Raw genomic sequence first — 22,731 nt, 5'->3', positions numbered from 1 at the left:
AATTGTTGCATTGAGTGCATGTTTTGAACATTACTAGTGTTCATTACACATTATTAATTACCTATCTGTACAAATATAGTCATTAACTACAGTACACAATGACAAAACTTTCACTTATTCTAAACTCTTCCCAAGGTTAGCACAATAACTCAAGACAGTCACAGCAAGTGTATGAATGGAAACATTTCTTGGTAAAGACTATTAAGTGTCTATGTTTAATCCCAGTGCCCTACCAGTACTATACAAAACAAAGAGTCTCTCTGATGTCCAACTACAGTTGTAAGAGTTTGCTTAAGGCCATGTTGTAACTTTAAAGAGGCCCTTTGGAATGTGTTTTTCTCTGACACAAAATCCCAGCCTCTCCCAGAAACTGCAATAGTCAATGTTATGATTTCATTTTTAAATTGAGTGCGCAGCTTCGCCAGTAACAGCTCCGTAGCTGTCTGCAAGATTCTTGGATTTTGTGTTAAATAAATGTGGTAAATGTCCACCAGATTAAAAGACGTGCCGGTTATGGTGTGGTAATGATGAAGAAAAAGAGGGAAATATAACTGCAAATCTAACTGCATCAGCTCCAGTGGACAAATTCCTTACTGTCAATTTGTTATAAATTACTTTGTATTCACTAAAGCTAACTGTACAGCTATATTTATCTTGTCTATGTCTAATATAAAAAAAACTGTGTGTCATTTGTGTGGATATGGTAAAAAAAATGACATTATTCAACTGCTGTCATCAGGTTGGCTTACCTGTTTGAGCCTGAACTCATTGATCTGCGCAAGTGAAGCTTCCAGCTGTTTCCTTTTGTTGGATTTGGCAGCACCAGGAACAGCGTGCCGAGGTGGCTTCAGCGTGGACTTCTGGGAGCTTGTTACAGATGAGGTCAAACCAAAAGGTTTTGGGGAGGTAGACGGCGGGAGAGTCGAGCGGGGTGGAGAGGGGACGGAGAGAGGCTTAGGGGAGGAGCAGAGGGAAAGGGGCAGGTGCTGGGGGGAGGAGGAGGGCAGCAGTTTTGGAGGTTTGGGAGAGGCAGTGCTGGAGAGTGACTTTGGAGATGTGGTGAGGGCTATGGGGGAGGAAGACGGTGAAGACTCCCTACGGGGCTGAGCGAGGAGGGCCAGGGGCTTTGAGTTGGCAGCCAGGCCAGTGGACTGGATCACACTGAAGTGTTGCTTTGGCCCCTCAGTCCGGGACCTGGAGCTGTGCAGGGCCAGCGGCGAGGTTTGGGACAAGGCAGGAGGGGAGACAGAGCAGGGTAAGGGCACAAGAGTTGGAGGGTTGGAGTCAGATTTTGTAGTTCCAGTGCTGGGTATCAAAACCTGAGGAGGAAATGAAATAAAGAACTGTTAGAACAAAGGCTATCCCCATGGTATGATCATTTATTTTAATTCATTCAAGATTTTGGGCACTATTTTAGTGAATGTAGGCACTGGGCACCAAGTGCAGTCAAGTGCGCCCTGTCCAGAGTGAGGGCATGCTGCCTTCCTGCAGTGCACCCGCACAAAAACATCCCTTTGTCTCTGTTATTATTTCAGTTTACCAAAAAAATGCTTTCACTCTAGATTATCTACTATTCTTCTTTACCTTTGTTTTCTTCTTTGTCTGCTTCTCAGAGTCTGATAATTCACTCTGTTTGTCCTCTTCTTCGTCATCCTCATCGTCATCATCATCGTCTTCATCATCCTCTGCTAGGTCTTCCAGATCACTGCTGAGTGACCCATCACTTGAGCTGTCTGAGGATGTGCCTGATTCACTGTTGCTCGCAACACAAGTGTCTGCTGGCTTCTTTCGTGGCTTCTGAGTTGAGAGAAAAAACTGCAAGAATCAGCTTCACTGTATAATGCATAATGCATTTCACATGTCACTACTTTTCAAACTGAGGCGTAAACTAAATCTGTACTGACCTTCTCTTTAGTTTTCTGGATCGGCTTTTCCACCAACTCTGCTGGATTGTTCTGAGGGCTGCTATGGTGACTATTAGAGGGGTCTGAATTTTTGGTTGGCTTGGTCGATGCCTGAACAGGAGCCGGACTCGAAGAAAAGCTCCCTGATTGTGTGGTGGGAGGACAGACCCCGCTGCCATTCACTGCCCCATTCACCCCTAGAAACACAAAACAGATCTACTATATTACTAATCAGCTCCATCTTTTCTGAGAACTTTGCTACACAGGATAATGAAATATCTGGAACTAACTACAGAATGGAATAAGGCTAATAAAAACATTGATTTATACATGTATCTCATCAAACATGCTGGCTGCGCAAGGCACAAGCCCAACATAAGTGGTTTACATAATAAAAGATAAATTAAAAGATACTGTGAAATTAAAAGAGTGCAAGAAACAGAGATTACAAGAGGGAACACGAAGGAAAGAGGGGGAGAGAGAGGTTGACAGAATTACTAAGTGAGGACGGAAAGTCATTAAATCTGTCTTGAAAAGGAGGAATCTCATCATAGGACAAACTGGATTTAGGTTGTGGAAGAAGAAGACACACAGATAGAGATGGTGGGAGAGGATAGATAGAGGTTAGGTTGTTTATTTTAAGCGCAAAGTCCCATTACCTCTTAGAAAAATTATTAATTAATTCACTTACTTCAACACTCACATAACACATATGATGATTTGGAGAACTATTTAGATATGATGAAGTTTCATTTAAAACAAATGGATCCTTTATCACCTTACTCTCCAGTTATAATTAAATTATAATAACCAATTTTCCGTGTACACAATGTAACTATGAGGATCAATGAATGGGTTTTCTGGATGAGTGCTGTACCTTTAGGTGGGGCATGGCTATTCTTGCTGGGCATCCTGATCTGAACAGGACTGATGCTGTGGTTGGGCTGAATGTGAGGGGCGAAGAATGGAGGGAAGCCGATGAAAGAGGGGAGAAAGGCAGTAGCTCCCCGTCCATGGGCTTCAGCAGCTCGCCACCACTCTGTCGGAGAGGAGAGGAGAGAAGAGGAGAGATTAAAGATGCATTCCCATTTAGCCAATTGCTGCCCAAAATTCAAAAGTCCCCCATCTTACCAGAGAGGGCTCCTAGCTGTGGGTGGGCAGCCAGAGCAGCTGACATGCCCAGGGAACCCAGGCCTCCAAACTCAGGCCTGCCTGCTCCAGGAGAGTAGATGGCTCCAAAGGCTGGGTGGTTGACCAGAGGGAAGGCACTTGACAATGTGGAGCCAATGAAGGGCTGCTCTCCTGCTGCTCCAAACAGACGGCCTGAGATAGATCCAAACCAAGGAAGATGTGTTCAAATGTTTTCAAATGCAATCCATAACAAACAGTTATATGTTGATAGTTGTCAGTATTTAATGGCATTTTGTTGTTTCAAGATACTGTTTCAGTTTCCAATACTGACTAAACAGTCCTATATCACAGGATTAAAAGATGAATTCCATACAGGAAGAGAATTTTGCTTTGAACTCTAGTGTCTAAAAATACTCACTTCTGACTTGATTTTACTATTTGTACAAATTTATCAAATCTTTTCGTTCATTGAGTGCAATTTTGGCATTAATGTACAACTGGTATGACAGTTGTTTATCGCACCTTTAGCACATCTCATTTCCACTGTTATAGTGTTATGTTTATTTGTGTAGATGTAAATTACCTCACTGAGCTTTTTTCATGTAAGGACCGACAGGGTGTAAAAACTAGACTTAAACAGTTTTGAAGGTGTCACTTCTTATCCACCTGACTATAGAAGAATTAAATACAAAACGACCATCTTCTATTTGTGTAAGAATTAACTTCAGATTTAGCTTTAATTGAGTGCACACTGCACATAATTTTAAAAGGCAGCCGTACTGTTTCTGAGCATGACAGACTATTGCTTCACCATGATGCTTATGTCTGTACAGTAAAACATTCACATTTAAATTACAGAGCATTTTGTCATAATCCAATTTCAGCATGCAGCTATGATATTTCTTTAGTTTAGACTGAGTGTCAATATGCTGCGCTGTGACAAAGACTGGATATTGTCGGTGAGAAAAAGAAGTGTGCGTATAAGGCGCAAAAGCTAACCTTCTTCTATCCTTTTGGCATTCAATTTCAGCACAGAAGAATACTTCATCAACATCATCATCGTCTAACGTTTTCCTGAGCACAATCATTTCTGGCAGGGGCGACTGCCACGTATTACCTCCTCCCAGAGTCAGATGCAATTTGGTGTGAGCATATTTCATGCAAATTCAATTTCTATTCCAGAAAAGGAAAGCAAGCCTGCTTGATGCCTCTGCATAAGCCAGGTAATACACATGCAAAAAAGTGATGACTGAAGAAAAGGAAAGTGTTGTACACAGTGCAGACGAAAATGTCAAACTACTATACACTTGCACACACCACAGAAATGTAAAACAGAGTGACACTAGAGCACAGTGTTTTCTGAACTAATGCAGTCTGGGATCTAATTATCCAGAAGGAGACACCGTAGGGCCAGTTATGTGTGCTCTATACCAAAACACTGAGAAGACTGTAAATGAACAGAATCTACAGATGCATCTCAGATTTTTAAGTGAGAATCAAACTGTTTGTGGTTATGTGGGGAGAAACAAAGCCTTACCAGCATGCTAGCAGTGTGAGAGTATATCCCTTTGTGTTTGCTTCAAGGCCCGTCTCTACCACAAGACAGCAAAATCTGCCTTTTGAATGTCATTAGAATATGCTGAATATGTAGAGGCTGCCTTGCCAGCGTCAGCTAGTGGATACGAAGATAAACGACTGCAATGCAACCCCCAGAAAGGCCAGTCACAGCATTCACTTATGCCTGGGGTGCCCACCTCCCCCCCACACCCCTTTCCTTTCTAGGCATCTGCAAATGCCTTTTCAATATTAATGCAGGCTTCCAGAAGGCGAATAATTAAATCTAAAAATTTGAAGCGAGACAGAAGCACAGGAAAGACATACCTAGGATTACCTTCTCTCTCTTCCTCACTCTGTGTCTCTGTCTCTCTCTTGCTCCCTCACCCTCTTTCTCATTCTGTTTCAATCCTTCCTCCACTGTGACAAACTGCACCGCCTGCTTTTTTCATGTTTGGATGCTGCCGAAGGGGGATTAATTTGTTGTTTGTTGCAGTCAATCAAATTTCCACAGACAGATTTAAGTTAATTGCATCCGTGAGTTGATCCCCAAAGAAGAGAGCGCTACAAGCGCCGATCAGCTTTTATTCTCCAAGTGATATCCTAATCAATGACACACGCACGCACACACATACACACATATAAACAGCGTCCGTGCTCATTTTTATGTTCTTCATATTCTCTTCTGTTAAGTGGTATGGCACATTGGCAACGGACCTTGAATCAATGTCTGCAGAGCCTGTGATGACACTATACCTCTGCAATTCGTAATTACTGATGTTACGTGCTTACACAATACACTTGATACAATTATTGCTGTTCTGGTTGAGAATGTTTTTGCTTTTAATTATGATACTTGGATCTGGGAAAGCAAAGGAGATGACTAACTCTTTTGGCTTCTTTGTGTTTACGTATATATACTATATGTTTGAGTTACAGTCCACACAATAAACAAGGCATTGTATGAAATGAAAAAGAATTGGCTTGCTTGATTCCCACAAAGCGCAGCAGAAGTTCAGAGCTAACATCCTGCCTCTCAGCATTTCATTTGACGCTCAGTCCAAAATTGCTTATCTAGAAAATCTGAGCACACGTAATGGCACAGAGGGATAAGAGGGATGTATAATGCATAAGGAGGAGATGCTCCTAATGGCTTCTTCTTTTGGGCAACACTGAGGAGCTCGAGGACAAAACAAGGGGCTATATTTTGCTCTCTCCTTCTTCCTCTTCTCGTAACAGAGAGAAAACAGAACAATCATAGAGAAAGCTGGACATGCTATATCCTGCTCAGTGCAATCTTGGTTTGTGTGTGTGTGTGTGTGTGTGTGTGTGTGTGTGTGTGTGTGTGTGTGTGTGTGTGTGTGTGTGTGTGTGTGTAGCAGGCCTATGAAAAAACAGCAAGACATTAAGAAATGAGGAGAAAGAGAGTATGAGCAAATGATTCACTCACTCTCAAAAGGGATATTTGAAAAACACACAGAGATACACACACACACACACACACACACACACACACACACACGCACACGCACACGCACACGCACACACACTCACACCAAACACTCCTCTTTGCCTAATGGCTTTGACCAATACATAGAAAGTAGGCTGGATGTCGGACAGGGCTGATAGACACTGAGTGGCTGACAAATGTTAAATCATGCAGGCAGAGGCTCTCTCTCTCAAACACACACACACACACACACACACACATGCATGCACAGTGTCGTGCTGAGCCTGACTCTGAGGCAGCTGGAGCCAGAGAGCTGAAGGTTGTCAGGAGACATGGCGAAGCATGTGTGTGTTTCTCACACAAAAGAGCCCCCTAATTGTTTGGGATTCATTAATGCAGCAGCTTTTCAATTGCAACCAAAGCTGTCAGGAAAAAAAATTCTTTGTGGCTGGGAGAGAGGTGTACTCACACAGGCTGCAAAATAACTGTATAATTAATACTGGAGGAAACTCATTTTTCATGGTAAAGAAATTAAGAGGATTCTGAATGCTATCGAGACATGAAGGTGACCATATTTGTCATTTTTTTATGGTTACGTGGAAACTGTTTTAAACGTGTGTTGGTATTTTTTCTTCTATACACATTTTGAGAGACAGAAGATCGACAGAGGGAGAAAAAGTGTTTCTTACCAGAGGTGCTGAGGGTGGATCCCAGTGCTGAGGGGCTCGGGGCCAGGCTGCTCTTAGAGTGGGGAGCAGGGGATGATGAAGAAGAAGAGGAGGAGGAAGAGGAGGAAGAGGCCGCAGGGGAGGAGGTGCGAGCAGCAGACAGGGTGGGCGCAGGGGAGGCCAGCCGCTCTCCAGTCTCCATATCTGTCAAACACAATCCAATCAGCAGGGTTACAATAGCAAAGCACACCCACCCGAACACTCACAAACACACGCTTAAACACATACACACAAATGCTATCACACCTACACAGCATGTTCTAGAAAGCACACACAGACACACACACACACACACACACACACACACACACACACACACACACACACACACACACATCTCCTGACACTTTTCCTTTCACATCTCACTTCCCCTGAACAATATTTCTATTTAGCCATGCTCACTGGCTCTCAGCCTCCATTGATTCTATATGGGGTAGGAAGGAGGATGGCATCTTTAAGGACTCTGATACCGGACAACAAAGCAAGTTTCACATTTTTATGCAAGAAAATACCAGTGCTGAGAATGTGTTCTGCAACAGGACAGTCACTTTTACCGAGAACTCACTCTGCTGAGGTTGAAATAGGATGTTTGGAATGATAGAGGTTAGCGAAGAACTCAAAAACAAAATGGACAAATAACACATTTTTCACTTTTCTTTGTCATTCACTCTCCCTCAGACACACAAGGGCACACATGTGCACACAAACTCTCTCTCTTTCTTTCTCTCTCACACACACACACACACACACACACACACACCTGTGTTTGACAACGAGGATCTCTTTACACCTCCTTGATGAAAAATAATGTCATTTAAATTTAAGGGCTCTTTGAGGCCTTTAAAGACAACATTGCTCCCTGAGTCCTTTCAGTTGGAACTATAACTAAATGGAGAGGCTATTAGATGATGGGCACATTAACCAACATGGTAGCTTTCCATTATCAGTCTGACAGAGCCATCATGCCAGGTATTATTAACCAACAACATAAACCCTCACAAGAAACAGTTGGCCATTCTGCAGCCAAATATTTTACTTAGATTATTCAACTTTAATCCCTTTTTGCTTACAACTGACAACACAATGTGGCTGTGCCCACACATATGCTAACTTGTGCAACTAAATAAATACAAAACAGTTTCAAAACACATGAATTTGCACACACACATGAACACACACTTCACACAATTCAACCCCCACTGCAGACAGACACATACACACAAAATCACCTCCCCTGTCTATCACATCAACCTGACTCTTTTTCTCTCTTCTCCTTTTCCATATCCCTCTGCCTGACACTAATCCAGGACTGAAAATCCCCTTCAAAAGCACAGTTTGCAGATTGTGTTTTACAGGCAGGCTTTGTTATTGTGTCATTACACATAAACAGTCTCTGTCTCCATCTCTCTTTCCTTCCCTCTCTCCTGCCACCCCTCCGCCACCCTCCCTCTCTCCTCTGCAGTGGGAGCAGAGCCACTGATTAAATCTCTGAGACAAAAGCTGCTATCCTCTGAATATCAAGTATCAGCCTTTCGCCAGGAGCAACACTGACAAGAGAGAGGGAGAGAGGGAGAGTGGTAGAGGGAGAGCAATAGGCGAGGATGACAAGAAAACCTGCTGCAGTCCACAGGGAGGAGGCTGGTGTGCCATCGGACTTGGGCAGCCATGACTGCCATTGCTGCAGTGAAAAGATGGTGGTTGTGTAATTATGAGCAAGGTCAAAGGTCCTTTGAATGGCCTCTCATGTGCGATGACAAGATGTGGGTTAAAGAGCCGAATTATCAACCTGAACGGCAAATAAATGAACGTAACATATTAGTTAAGAATACATTTCTGGCTGAGTGAAGATGAAGTGTTTTATTGTAATCTTAACCAAAAACTGGTTCCTCTCTGCCACATTGTGTTGCATGAATGGCTGTCACACTCTGTGTTCCTTCACTTTGGCTGTCACCCTTTAAATGTCAGGTTAGAGTGAAAAAACACAGGGAAAAAAGGATTCTTTCACAAGTTTCACGTGGTTGCTCCTGACAAAAAATTTAAGTATCATTAAAAGTGTGATGAAAATGGAGAGGAGCTGTGGCCCTTTATAATTATCATAATACATATGAAAACAAAAGGCTCGTGTCTCAGAGGACAAGCAAGCTTATGTGGTGTCAGGTGGTAAGTGAAGCGGATCATTCCCTACCTTTTCAGAGGGAAGGAAAAAACAGAAAAAGGGAGAGAAAAAGAAATAGAAACATGGGGGGGGGGGGTAAGCAAGACAATACACTCTGATTTTGCTGTGGGAAAAAAAGATAGAAGAAAGGAAAAAAGTGGAGAAGATGAAGGACAGGCTGTAAACTATTCCTGTCGTTTCTCAATATCTGCACTTAATGTCTCGCCTTGTCAAAACGTGATGATGTGAATAGAATTGATTTCCCCCCTAACAAACAACAAAAAAGAAATCCATCCTTTGCAGAGGTGTAAAGCAGAGTTACCCTCCCCCTCATCTCCTCTCATCTCTCACAATCTCTCAAAGGGCCTCTTTCTGGGATGAGAGATGGAGAGAGAAAGGACAGCGGGGGGAAAAAACGACTGCGAGGCAAGTCCATCTTCCTCAGACAACTACAAACTGATCACTTAGTGCAATTAAATCTAATAACAATAATAAGATTGAGCTCAGCAATGTACCACCAAATGCACAACCACAACAATGATTGCAACAATAATGGAGCGCCAAGGTATTTAAGGATCCAATCCTGACTTAATTATGAGAAATTAAAATGGATTTAGCATCAGAATTAGCTTGATTTTATAGGTAATTAACGGCACACCACAGTGGCGGTATAAGGCGAGCGTTATAATCTCCGTGAACGCTAAATCAATTTGACTTAAACAACACCAACCAATCAACACAGAGCGGTGCAACCAGAAACAGCAGGTCCCGCAGATGCAAGGAGAGGGAGAATTTATGCTAATGGCTGAACTATGATTTATAAGATGTGTTCCAGTGCCGAATTCAGAGTCACGTCCACAAATACACCACAGCACCCAGCTGTCAACGCGTGCAGCTAATAGTTGCTGGATGCAACGGCCCTTCAGGAGATAGTGTAGCTATAAACAGCTCTGCGGTTTTATGATTGCATGTGGCCTTCATATAGGAGCCTTCACATGTCAGTATCATCTGAAAGGAGGGCAGAATTGTATAAAGGAGAGATAGAGTGTGTGCATTTAGGGGTGGCGTAATGGCCTGTGTTGCTTGGTATGTGGCCTTACATCATGCATTTGTTTTGTGTTGCGTGTATGTAATGGTGCTTGGTTACGCGTGCAGCGGTTTTACAAAAGACTGTCAATACATGTGCCTATAGAAGTGTGTGTGTGTCACAGCCTCAAACTATTCAACCCCCTGTGTGTCTCACTCCTGCCCCTTTTCTCCTCGCCCCTTCAACACACACACACACACACATACACAAAAAAAACACACACATGTACACACAGTAACAGATGGCTGATACTAACTGAGATAATCCGCCAACAGAGTCATCAGCATGGATCAGTGGTAATCAGAGTGTGGACACAATGTCTCTTCTCCAGCCGTAATGGAAGGAGCGCCTGGCGCAAGAGAAGGGAAATGCATTATTCCCCATGATGCCCTGACCTCATTCAAAGACACACGGTGGCTCCCAGCTCGCTTTCATTTTTCTTCTTACCCACAGCCGACACAGACTGTATCATCGCTGCTTCCGCAACATTCACTCTCTCCTCTGGATCTCTTACTAAGTGTGTCATGATGAAGGTTGCTGGTTAAGAAGAGGATCGAATGAGTAATCCACCATTAGCACTTCTTGTTTAATCAGTGTATGGGAGTCATTGCTTTTTTCACACTTTTTTTTTCTGTATTGCTCCAAACAAACATATTGACTTGTTCATATATTATTATTTCCAGTAAATAACAAGGTTCTTTCTGAGAACTGATAATACTTGTCTAGTATCCACAAGCTCCTCTGGTTACCAGGTGAGAAACTGTCAGTCAGTTCTCATGAATCACTCATTACTGAAAGGCACTGCACACACACACACACACACACACACAGAAAGGTACGTTCTGTTGCAGTTGTGTTTGTGAAAGAGAAATCATTTACTCTGAATCAGCAAGAACATCTTTTATTTCTGACCTTGTATAGCTGTTGCTCACGCTCACTGTTTGAACTTCCCATCTCTCTTTGTGTTTGTATATGTTAGTGTGGGTATGTGTTTTTGTAGGCACGACATGTGCATATGGATGTGAATGTTTGTACTTTGCAAGCTTATTGGCAATGAACACTAACTGAGCGAGATCATCTTGCTTATAGCAGAGTGCACGCACAAGCTTTCTTGACCCCTTTTCTCCTCACTTCACCCCTCCCCTCCCTGCACGCACACCGTCAGCCAGGAAATGACATAACCAGGCGTCTTGGCAAAAATTAAGTGACAACCTTTGTCCAGAGTCAAACATCAACTCAGAGAACATTTAAAGAGACAGCATGTACTGTGTGATATCATCCCGCACCACTGGTTGCAGAATCTGAAAGGCCAGAAATAGTATTATTTATTCCAGGGCTGCTGATTGATCATTTGATCTATAAAATGTCCAAAATTTGTGAAAAATGGCCATCACAATTTGTTAAAGCCCAAAGTGATGTCATCAAATAGCATATTTTGTCCAAAACCAAAAGATATTCAGTTTATTATCACACAAGGAAAAAAAAACAGCAATCCTCACAATTGAGATGCTGGAACCAAAGGTTAATCGTTCCAGCTCTGGCCTGTGCTGTTTGTAGCACTTCATGTAACTTTGGAAAAATACCTTAATGAAGTAAACTCATGAAATAAAAAATCTATACTGAATCACTGAATCAAGATATTTAAATAGGATATTTGCAAAACTGTGTAAGTGCTTCGAAAACTGACAATGGATTGAGCCAAGGCCTGAAAGGAGTACAAAGAGACAGCATGCCCCAGTGTGGCCTGTCTAGGTGACAACAGCTAGAGTGACTCAGACCCCTCCCTCAGCTCTGCTCCTGCCCAGTGACAGATGGCAGAGCAGGGCATGTAGGGGATGGGCACCATCTCTCACCCCGCCTCAGCTAGCCTTGGCAGTGGTGCTGGCCACAGGTCTTATTACAGCCACACCACTGCCTGCCTGCCTCCATGTAACACTGGAGCTTACCACGCTAGAGCTGCTTACTGCCTGCCAGGGCAAAAAGGTAATGATATGGTCTTGTGTGTCACAAATGGTAGAGCGTGGCGTTAGCATTAAGGCGTTTCCAGCTTCAGTATTCACTGGGCCCTGTCGTAAAACACACACATGCGTATCCATGTCGCTGTAAGAGGCTTTAGATAAAATATAAAACCAAATGGCATGCCACACGCATTCTGTATATTTTTGAAATGACAAGAAATCAGCTCTTGCCAAATGGCTTTATTTGCCATTTCAAGCATACTGTAGGTGCCAAAGGCTGGAATCAACACCCCTACTCACCATCCGTCTCCGCTGGGTTCCTAGTGACAATAATGTGATTTTGGGACATGGTGATGACTCGGTGGAGAGGAATAGGATAGGCTTGTCAGTTGTGTTTGATGTCAAACCTATGTGTGACAGAATAGTGTTACTCAGCTCAACCAGACATAGCACTACTCCCATTTCCTGGCCATAAATAGAAAAGAATGAGCCGGTAGTGCATGTGTGTCTGTGTGCATGTGTTTGAGAAAGAGTGTGCACACACGCACACCCGTATGCACCATTCTAAGTATCATAAAGTAAGCTCAATAAGAAAATTCCCATCTCTTATGCTCATTCGCATCTGCATCCAGCCAAAGCTAATTATTCTCCCCATGGTAACCTAGCAGGGTCTTCACATCAAAAAACCAGAAGTGTGCATCAGGCAATCATCCCTGATGAATCTGCCCTTCTCCCTCTGCTAGCCACTCACACTCATCTGCCAGTCTCACTGCTCATTACGGTTTTTCTGCAGACTGAACCAGATCTGCTCGCCACTAGCTGCATTTGTCTACAAGAGTCCATAATGACTTTGGATCAGTTTGGAAGCACAGAATAACACCATCTTGATGTTTCAGAGAATAACACATGTACACACACACACACACACTCACTGCATGCATTGGAGGCAAGGTGAGTGGTAAACCAATGCCTGTTAAGATTAATTACCATTTAGATTACAGACTGTAGTATTTTACATTTGCTCTAGTCCAATTTTCACAACAGAGCTTCATTGTATGTAACTCAAGCAAAACTGCTGATTTGCAAAAAATTTACCCTGAGGCCTTAAACTTTGAACTTAGATACTAGGTGCACAACTCGCTTCACAAAATACACCTCACATATTAAATACAGTAGCTAAAAGTGTCCAGTATTTAACAAGACATTTGCAGACTTCTACAAAATGTTGCAGTCCCAAATCAACTGAAAATGCATTTTTAATTATGTCTCATTAGTTCCACTGATACTGCGCAGGTTAGCAGCACTATAATACAGTAATTGCTGCAATACTAACTGCGTCACTTTTGAGTCTAGAGAAACATTTACAGTAAGATTAATGCAAAACAGGAGAGCTACAGCAAACTGATGCTTTAAAGAAACAATCACTTAATATGTTTCAGCTGTAAACATTTTGTTTTGGACATAACCTAAGTCTTGTTTCTTGCATCTCAGTAGACACCTGTATATCGATTTTGTACTGTACAATCTCTCTCAGATTAAGTTACTGTAACCAGAAATCCAAAATATCCAAAGGTATTACAGGAAATGATCATGTAATCTAAAAAGGTTCACTATTAATATTGAAAATGTTTTGCTTGGTGCTATTTATATGATAACAAACTTGATCACTACATGCTCTGCTGCTCATTTTTTTATTATGGCATGACTTGATAATATGTATTTTATTGTAAGATTCCTCAAATGACTACAATTGAACAGCAAAAAAAGTATTACTTTGTTATATGAATAAATATTTTGAATTTTGAATGTACTATCTTATTTATTTATAGTGTGTGATTTTGAGCTCCTATCAAGTTTGAATGCAGTCATATAAAATTATACAAAATTTCTGATATAAACCATGGATTATCATCGTTGAGTGTGATTTCCTGTTTAAATCTTAAATAAGATATCCCACATTCTGCGAACTGCACAATCAAACTGAATAACAGGAAATAGCATCAGTTATCAGGGAATATCAAGGAAAGAGAGAGAGAGAGAGAGAGAGGGAGGGAGGGAGAGAGACAGGGGGAGAGAGAATGAGCGCAGTACTCCAGATATGCATAATGCAAATGACATGCATGTCAAATGGCAAAACAAACTGACAGTGACAGAACAATGGAATAGCCAGAGAGCGGCAAGCCTTGCTTGAGGAATCGTTGGAGCCCCTTCTGTCCATTTCCATGGGAAGAAACCATTTAGAGTCAGTTCTGTTCAACTGAAACTTTACTTGCTGAAGACAACTGATATCACTGTGCAAATGTGACAGAATTCAGATAAGTGGTGTGATGGCAGAAATAGCTTATTCATGACTACCAGTTACAAGAGCCTGGGTTGATACAGTTCCTGGCACACATAATGTGTTGTTCCACAGAATAGGTAGTACATGTACAGTCACAGACCCTATTTTTTACTGCTCCCCTCAGCCACACAAAGTTTCAGTAGCCATATTCCTTCTTCACTGGCCAAACTGCTGATGTTTACAGATTTAAACTCTGCCATGTAGCATAGTTTGTGATAATTCAATTAAATTCACCATTATGGCCACCTTACAGAATACAGTGAAACTAAAAACTCTCTTGGGGGTGAGGTACCTACACATGCTTGTTTATACATGTGTATGGTAAGAATTACCAAAAACAACAGCTTCTCAAATTACAAGCGATGATTAGTTGATTGAAGGAAATCTAATCTGCATCTATTTTGATAATCGGTTAATCTTTTAAACCAGTTCCAAGCAAAAAGGCCAAATAATTACCTAGTTCCAGCTGTGAGGGTTTGCTGCTTTTTGTTTTGTTTTATGTGATAGTAAATTGAATATATTTGAGTTTTGAACTGTTGGTCGGACAAAACAAGTAAGAAGATGTCACCTTGGCCTTATAGGCATTTTTCTGACATGTTATAGACCAAATGATTAATCGATTAATCAGGAAAAAGGCCTTGATTAATTAACAGTAAATCATAGTAAAACACCTCACCAACAAATGATCTTGCTATTCTTTTTTGCATTACCCGAGGTCACAGCAAACCCTGAAACATAATACGTAGTTAAGTAAAGTAATTATTATTGGCTCATAGTAACAGTTGGGGGTTTTTGAGTTCCCTGGTTCATGCAACTTACAGTTAGCTCATTTAGCTGTTAACATTGCTAAATGAAAAGGCTGCTCACATTTCTGGCTTGATGCTGTGTTTATTGTCTCTTCTGCAACCCCCCACCTCAACACCTTTCTCCCGCCCAGTTTCTCCTCTCTCACTCTGCTTTTTACCCTTTCTGTTCTTTCATGCTTTTGTTAACATCAACATTAATAACACCTGCACGTAATGACTTCATTAAAGGACCCTGGCTTTCTGTTCAACACAAACAGACAAATGCTAAAAGGCAAATGAAGGTAAACATGTGCGTTACATCAGGCAGTAAACACAAAACATGTTCAGTGTTTATACAATCCGCAGTGTTGTGTTCGAATACTGAAATCAGATGAATGTCTTAAAAGCTATTGAGTAGTTTCAAAACAACAATCTAGCAACATAAGCTTTGATGAGAGAAAATCCACCAGCATTAAACTCAATATGTCAATCACTTGTATTCCTCTGTTCAAACGGCTGCTTTACTTAATGTTAAACATGTGAAAATGACTGGCTGGAAGAGAATAGTGTTGTATTGACAGAGAGGGAGGCAAAACAGCGGGCAGTCAGCCACTCTGTTCTGCTTCACTGCAACATGGGAGGGAGGCCAGCATGGACACATACACACACGCACGCACGCGCGCGCACACTCACTCACTCACACACACACACACACACACACACACACACAGATGTAAAAACACACATACGGGCATGTGCACACAGGCAAGCAGACACTTGCACAAATATACACACACACTCACATTCTCTCTTCCTCTTGCTCTCTCTCTCACACACACTCACTCACTCACACACACACACACACAGTGCAGCAGGTGAGGTGCCAGCACATCACAGCGCTGCCATTTTTCAGTGTCTTGCTCAGGGAGAAGCGCTCTGACATTTTATGAAGCACTCTGCAGAAATCAGCAGCTTGTAATGGCGGCTGGACTGTCACTCCTTTCCACTCTTCACACTCCCTCTATCTCCCTTCCTCAAACTGCTTTTAAGATATTATCTCCCTTGATTAGCATAATCTAATCAATTTTACAAACTTAGCTTTTAATTACAGAGAACAATCTCTTCTTCTTCTTCTGTTTAAGCTTTAAATGTCCTTAGTATTTAAAAAAAAGACAAACCGAGGCAAGAAGTAAAACGCCAGTGAAAGGTTAGAAACTGCTACCCATCACACTCTAGTGAGAGAAATGATTGATGGCTAAAGGGTATAAATGGCAGGAAAATGCATTAAAAATTAAGAAAAAATGCAAATCACTGGGGCTCATTTTTAAATTGCAGGTTCTTCTGAAATAATATTTTCTAGCTGTTTTGACATTATGAAATAAGCAATCTAAATGCCCTTACACTTTTATTTGAGATGGTAAAACACTGCATTAAACTTGAAAGCAGTTGTTTTCTCACATCTTTATTTGACCCTTGGAATCATGGCTGCTGATATTACTGTACGTGCTTACTGGAAAGGTCTAATGATTAGAAACCCAGCTGTTAAATATGTCCTCTGCATAAAAACAGGGATCTATAACCATGATTAACTCTCTGGCATGTTGTTGTGCCTGACAAGCTCTCCGTTGTGCAATGATTAACAGCTTGTGACTCTACAAACCACTGCTAGCACATTAACACAATGTTTAGATTAGCCAGCTCCTCATTGAAGCCATTACTGCTGTTGCTAAGTTAACAGTCATCTTCGGAAGCTGGGCAGCCGGCAGCCTGTGGCCAGACAATTTACAACGATGACAAAGCTTGGCAACCATGCTCTAAAGTTTTCCCCCAAAAGTTTCACTCACGGCCAGTACATTTAAGAGTAACTCAGAATAGTATGCCCACAGGAAAAAATGTGATTCAACTTGAAATATGTGGGAAGTGTCGAGGCCAAATCTCTCAGTGTAGGCTACGCTATAAACCTTAAACTAAGCCGATTTCATTAATGTGACATTAGCATTTGTAATGAGAAAAGGGGAAAAACCCCTTGGGACATCTTTGTACTGTTACTAAAAACACGCATACGCATGCCCACGCGCACACACGTTCACACATCATACATGCATAAACATAAACACACACAAACACAATATCAGGCACTAATTTACATCCATATTACACAAGAATCACAAAATGCAGCCAAAGCACAGATGAGAGAAAATAGTAGTATTTGCGTAGGTTTTATAATGAAATATCTCAGCTTAGTCTCTGAAAACTACAGTACCTGTGACAGTTAGTAAATCTGCTCAACTGACTGATGAACTGAGCAGATAATTCCAGACAAATAAAGCCTGGCATTCACTCCCACTCTACCACTCCAGACAGAAGGTAGGGGAGGAAGGCAGTGTCAAGAGCAAATCTTCAACAATTTCATCACTTTTTTTAAAAACTTGCCAATACACGTCTGTGGTACTCCCTGAATCTGAGCTCATGCGATGTGTGACGCCACTCCTTGTTACTCTTTCGACAAAACAATTGCATACATTATGCTGACCTGTTCTGCTTGTCCCTTTTTAGACTCCACAGCAGTCCTGGCAAGCATCTACATGTTGATTTGTTAGGTAAGGGACTGTAAGGTTTTCATTAAGTCAATATTGAGTTGCACATATCCAAATTGACCAAAGTAGCTTTAGGGCCTGACCAATGTTGATTAGTTTAACTGTTGTTTGTGTGAGTCAGTGAATTTAGGACCTACTGGCCTGAAGATAAAGCTGAAAGCTTGAATTTTAACTAACAGTGAGATAATACCTAGTGATAGTGATGCTATTTATGGAAGAATGTGCTGCTTTTATGTTTCTATATAGGTAACTTTCATGATGGGTTAAGAAGATACATACATCCACAATAATATTTTCTGATGTCTTCGATTCAATGGTATTGGTGTTCCCAATCAATTAAAAGTATTGTAGTGTGGAGAAAGTCTTGAAGAAATTGTGGATGAGACAGTACCGAAATGGTTTGGGGTTTATATGTTGGGGAATGTAAACATACATGGTTAACTATAAGGTGAGCATTTGAAAATCTTATCTGAGATTCCAGTTTCTTTGGAAGATATATAAAAACACATTTTCCTATTTGAAAACATTCAATATAAAACATGGAGTAGTGGTGGGGGGAAAAAACATGGCAGTACTGACACATGTTAGAGACAGTATTAACTACAAACAAAAAAGAAAAATGTGCATAGCATAACAACCACATGTCACTTGAGAGATGTGATTAGGTGAAGGTTATGATGATAACATAAACAGTGATCTAAAGCCATTTAAACTAGGATCAGCAGTAAAGAGTCACTTTATCAGTTTATTATTGACTAGTCCATTTATAAATATGTCCCAATACCATATAATCACAGGCAACTAGCGGTTTGTATGCCTTTGGTTTTGGTTTCCAGATTTCTCAACTAGACTCATAATTTTCTTGCTAAGCACTGAGATGCTTACTGACTTCAGTGACACGAAAACTTGTAATGATGTTTGCTGCCCCAAATAATGAAAATGGCCTATAATCACAGGATAAAAGCTGCTTTGTCTGGATTTACAAGACTACAAAACTAACAACATAGAAGTTTTTTGGAAGGGTGATATGCAACAAAGATCCCTGGTCAGAATTAAACCACAGACGCTGGTATGTATCTTGGACCACATTGCCTCAGGACACCCCAAATGCAACATATTTTTCCCCATAAGCCTGTAATTGTGTTAATAAAATCTGTTGCTGAAAGATTAGTGTTTTCTGTTGTTATGACAGTTGAAGAAATTTGTTGCAATTGTTATGTAACTTGCCAAACTGCTCACAGCAGGCAAGCATGTGACTAGAGCAAAGCCACTTTGACTTGTTTCCAAATGTTTAGGTAATAAATTAAAGCAAAATGCCAATTCAGCATGCATCAGGAATGATAAAGAGGCCATTATTAATCAGTTTAACATTGAGCTCCACTGATCCATGCACTTGTTAAATATTTGTTTAAGTAGCTTTTCGTACTTTGAAAGTGCCGGAAACATAGTTATGGACGTGTGGTGATTTGGGTTTTTTGTGCCATACACACTCAGGGAAGGGTGGGGAAATTAAAAGGATGAATATGTTGAAATATTAATTAAATATTAAATATAATTTCGACCAAATCAAAATTCTTCTGTTACACTGTGATGTTAACCATGCATTTTTATGGTTTGTCAACTAACTGCAAAATTTAACTGAAGATTTAATAAGTATTACAAAAATAGAAAGAAAATTAACTGTATGACACAAATACAGGAGCACTGTGTGTGCGTTTAAAGAGTCTCTGACTAGTCTTAAAATGTCACCAAGTCAAGGAAATCCATAATTCAGTGAACTGAGATTGAGACCAGAACTCTACAACAGGGTGGTCACCACAATTTGCCTCTAGGCATGCATAATGTTACTTTCACACGATTTGTTGTTTCTTTCTTACTTTATTTACTGCTCTGTTTTTGTGACATCTGATTCAAAGCAGTTTTGAAAAAAGCTGGTCCCAAAAGATTCAATGAATGATGTTCGCAAAGTGAAAATGTCATTGTCCAATCCTTGTGTTCTTGTTTCCGTGCCCCTGCCTACCTTTTTATCATTGTCAAATGACAAAATCAGGGCAGGATATATCTAGCAACACATACAGAATATTACATCTGCTAGGACTTTTTTCACAGTCAAGAGAAACAAGGATGAGAAACGGTTTTTATTCTCTGCAGTTCAATGTGTGATAAAATATGATAATTTTACCTTAACATACAATAGAACACAGAATAAAAAGATAATAAATGAGTGCCATAATGGAAAACAGCTTTACTACCATTTTGCAAGTATCACCTTTCTGCTGCTCTATCCAGGGCATTTTTCCCCCCTGGGGGCAAATGTGGAAAGACCCTTTTAAAAGTCCAGCTGTGCCTTTAAAAGAGTTTGTCACACCAGCAATGGGGTGCTTTGAAATGCTGTGCAGACTGTCCACAAAATTGAGCTCCTTTTTTCCCGTGACATAGCCCTATTTCCTGTGTCACCACACTTCCTCTGTGTGATTTCATATAAAAAGTCAAAATATTTGAGCCTCCATTGTTGACTGTGTCAAACCCAGCCTTGACATTACTGCACTGCAATCACACTCCCACAGGTGGATACACACACGTGACTATAAATACACACACACACAAAATAGAGTTACCTGTGTTAGACTGAGCGTCACCGCTGTGTCACACTATCTTTTCATGTGAAACTATATACACTGGCCCATCCTAACACTTCCTTATAGTTGAACCAATCACAAAGCTTGCCATCAGCCCCCTGTTGATACCTGATATTATTTCAGGAGGAGCTAAGGAGGGAAAAGAATAATCACTTTGGCTCTACGTGAATGTATGCTTGTGTTTGGTGTGTGTATCTGTGCCTATGTCACGACGAGTAGATTCCTTGTGTGGTGAGGCTGAAACCGAAGCTGCCTGGGCCTGTTGTTGATAGCCGTGTCTCACCCACTCACTGCCCCAGAGGGAGTCAGGACCAAGACCACTGCTCAGGGTCTGTCTGTTCACACACATGAAACACGGGCTTGGATTACACAGGGCTCAAATATGACTCATCCCAACGAGGGGGTGGAGGAAGGCCCTCTGTTGTTTTGCACAAATACACACACACACACACACACACACACACACACACACACTGTCCACGATGATAGCTACATCACAGGCTCAAAGAGAGGACCTTGTGGTTCCACACACCTGCCAAAGACAGATGTTAAGAATAAATCAGAGAGAAGCTCAGACTGAAGAGAAGCTCCACACTGCTGTAACTCCACTAACTCACTACACAGTACACTAACTGGAGAGCAAACAGCTGCACATGACAAAACACACCAGTGATGAAAGTAACAATAGCATGCATGCACCTGACATGCATACAGAGAGGCTACATCGTGGTGGGAGAGGCAGTATTTTCCTGTTTCTGTCTCACAGGCTCCACTTGTATTTTTGTGTTTTTAGCTCTGTTCTGTTCCTGTGTAACCAACTCCTCTATAGCTGAGGGTATTTAAGTGCAAGTGTTGTTCTGGAAGAAGCCGAAATCCTCCAACGACAGACAAACAAGTCACAACAAGGCTGAAAGCAGTGTGGGCGGTTTGGAGAGGAAGCGCTTTTTTCCGCTGCTGACTAGGTGAATTTCATGATTTCTTCATTTATATATAGCCGCACTGGGTTATGAAGAATCAACATGCTCACAAAGCCTGCACTTTAAGTAGATTTGTTACACAATAACATACTCCAAAAAAGCTATTTTGGGGGACTGTGACCTCTAAAAGCATAATTCAAACACCAACACAACACCATCCTACATCCTGTCAGTCAGTGTGGCACACTTCCTGGTTCCAGAAGCCATGTCATAAAAAAAGAAAACTCAGATGCATCCACACAAGAGCGTAGCTTTTGTCTATGCTGGCAGCAATGTCTATGGGCATCTTTTGTCACTTGTGGGTTTTTTTAGCCGTTGTCGTCTAACAGGCTGGGAGAGGCAAAGTGGTATGTGTAAGTGTGTGTGTGTGTGTGTGTGTGTGTGTGTGTGTGTGTGTGTGTGTGTGTGTGTGTGTGTGTGTGTGTGTCATAAACAGACACCCTTCACGCTTTGTGGCCCAGAAACAGGATAAAACAGTGAGTTAACCAGCAGCACACTGACATTATCTCTTCTTTGCTGTCCTGGAATGCCAGCCTGCTGTGAAACTCCGAATATGTGACGTCCTGTCACACTACATAATGTGTCTATGCGTATATATGTGTGCACGTGTGTGCATGTGCCAACTCAGGAATGAATGAGTGTGGGTGTTTTGCTTTGTCTTTCCGCATTAAAGGCACAAGGCCAAGTGTGAATGTTCAGGTTTACTTGATAAATCTTCAAATACTAGAGACCATGAGGTTCGCAAGGACTATGAAATTATATTGGTAAAGAAGTCCAAATCCAAAGAATGAATCAAAAAAGCAGCAAACAAATAGTTTGGAAATTAAAATCAGCAACAGAGACATAACAAATTTGTTGACAAAGAGTGTCAATGGAATTATTTTTTTTATCTTTGATCCAAGAAAGTTTGCTCTCGTCTCTGCTTACAATCACTGGGCAAAATAAAGCCCAACTCTGGCCCTTGTGATTCCGATGAGTCTAACATCCATGACTCAAGAGGTCAGGCAGCCCATTCAGGCTGAGCATTAGGGGTTAAGGGGATGAAACCAAGTGTGAAATGTGAGAAGACAAGCCAACATGGTTTCTCAGGCAACAAATAGAAAGGCGACAAACATATCTCTATGACTGCGAGGAACGTGAGGTATGTTAGGAAGAAAGACTGTCACGTCATCCATGATTCATATGAGAGCAAGATGGAAAAGGAATTAGAGTGGCTTTTTGAACTGGCTGAGTTTAGACATGTTAATCAGTAATAGCCTGTTGTACTTCGGATGGGAGGAGTGTGAGTGCATTGGTGTGTGTGTGTGCATGTGTGTCTCTGGCAAGTCTAACACCACTTGGATTTGAAACTGGTTGAGGCAAGAGAAAGCTCTAGACCAAGAGATAATCCATCTGGACTGCTTCCTTACAAAACATATGGAAAAA

General features: G+C 41.4%; 1 protein-coding gene across 11 annotated transcripts in view; it reads right to left on the bottom strand.

The window, feature by feature from the left end:
* Positions 1–22,731, bottom strand: part of baz2ba (bromodomain adjacent to zinc finger domain, 2Ba) — a 65,115-nt gene that overhangs the window by 22,470 nt on the left and 19,914 nt on the right. For all 11 annotated transcript variants that reach the window (XM_044202925.1, XM_044202881.1, XM_044202899.1 and 8 more), the window contains 6 exons: positions 6,729–6,911; positions 3,036–3,227; positions 2,782–2,943; positions 1,905–2,101; positions 1,585–1,797; positions 750–1,319 (listed from right to left, as the gene is read on the bottom strand). In XM_044202925.1, the coding sequence (XP_044058860.1) occupies positions 750–1,319; positions 1,585–1,797; positions 1,905–2,101; positions 2,782–2,943; positions 3,036–3,227; positions 6,729–6,909 (1,515 nt within the window). In that variant the 5' untranslated portion in view covers positions 6,910–6,911. The remainder of the gene's footprint in view (positions 1–749; positions 1,320–1,584; positions 1,798–1,904; positions 2,102–2,781; positions 2,944–3,035; positions 3,228–6,728; positions 6,912–22,731) is intronic.

The sequence above is a fragment of the Siniperca chuatsi genome, linkage group LG1 (assembly GCF_020085105.1).
Source record: "Siniperca chuatsi isolate FFG_IHB_CAS linkage group LG1, ASM2008510v1, whole genome shotgun sequence".
NCBI lineage: Eukaryota > Metazoa > Chordata > Actinopteri > Centrarchiformes > Sinipercidae > Siniperca > Siniperca chuatsi.
This window is presented reverse-complemented; position numbering and strand designations above follow the sequence as displayed.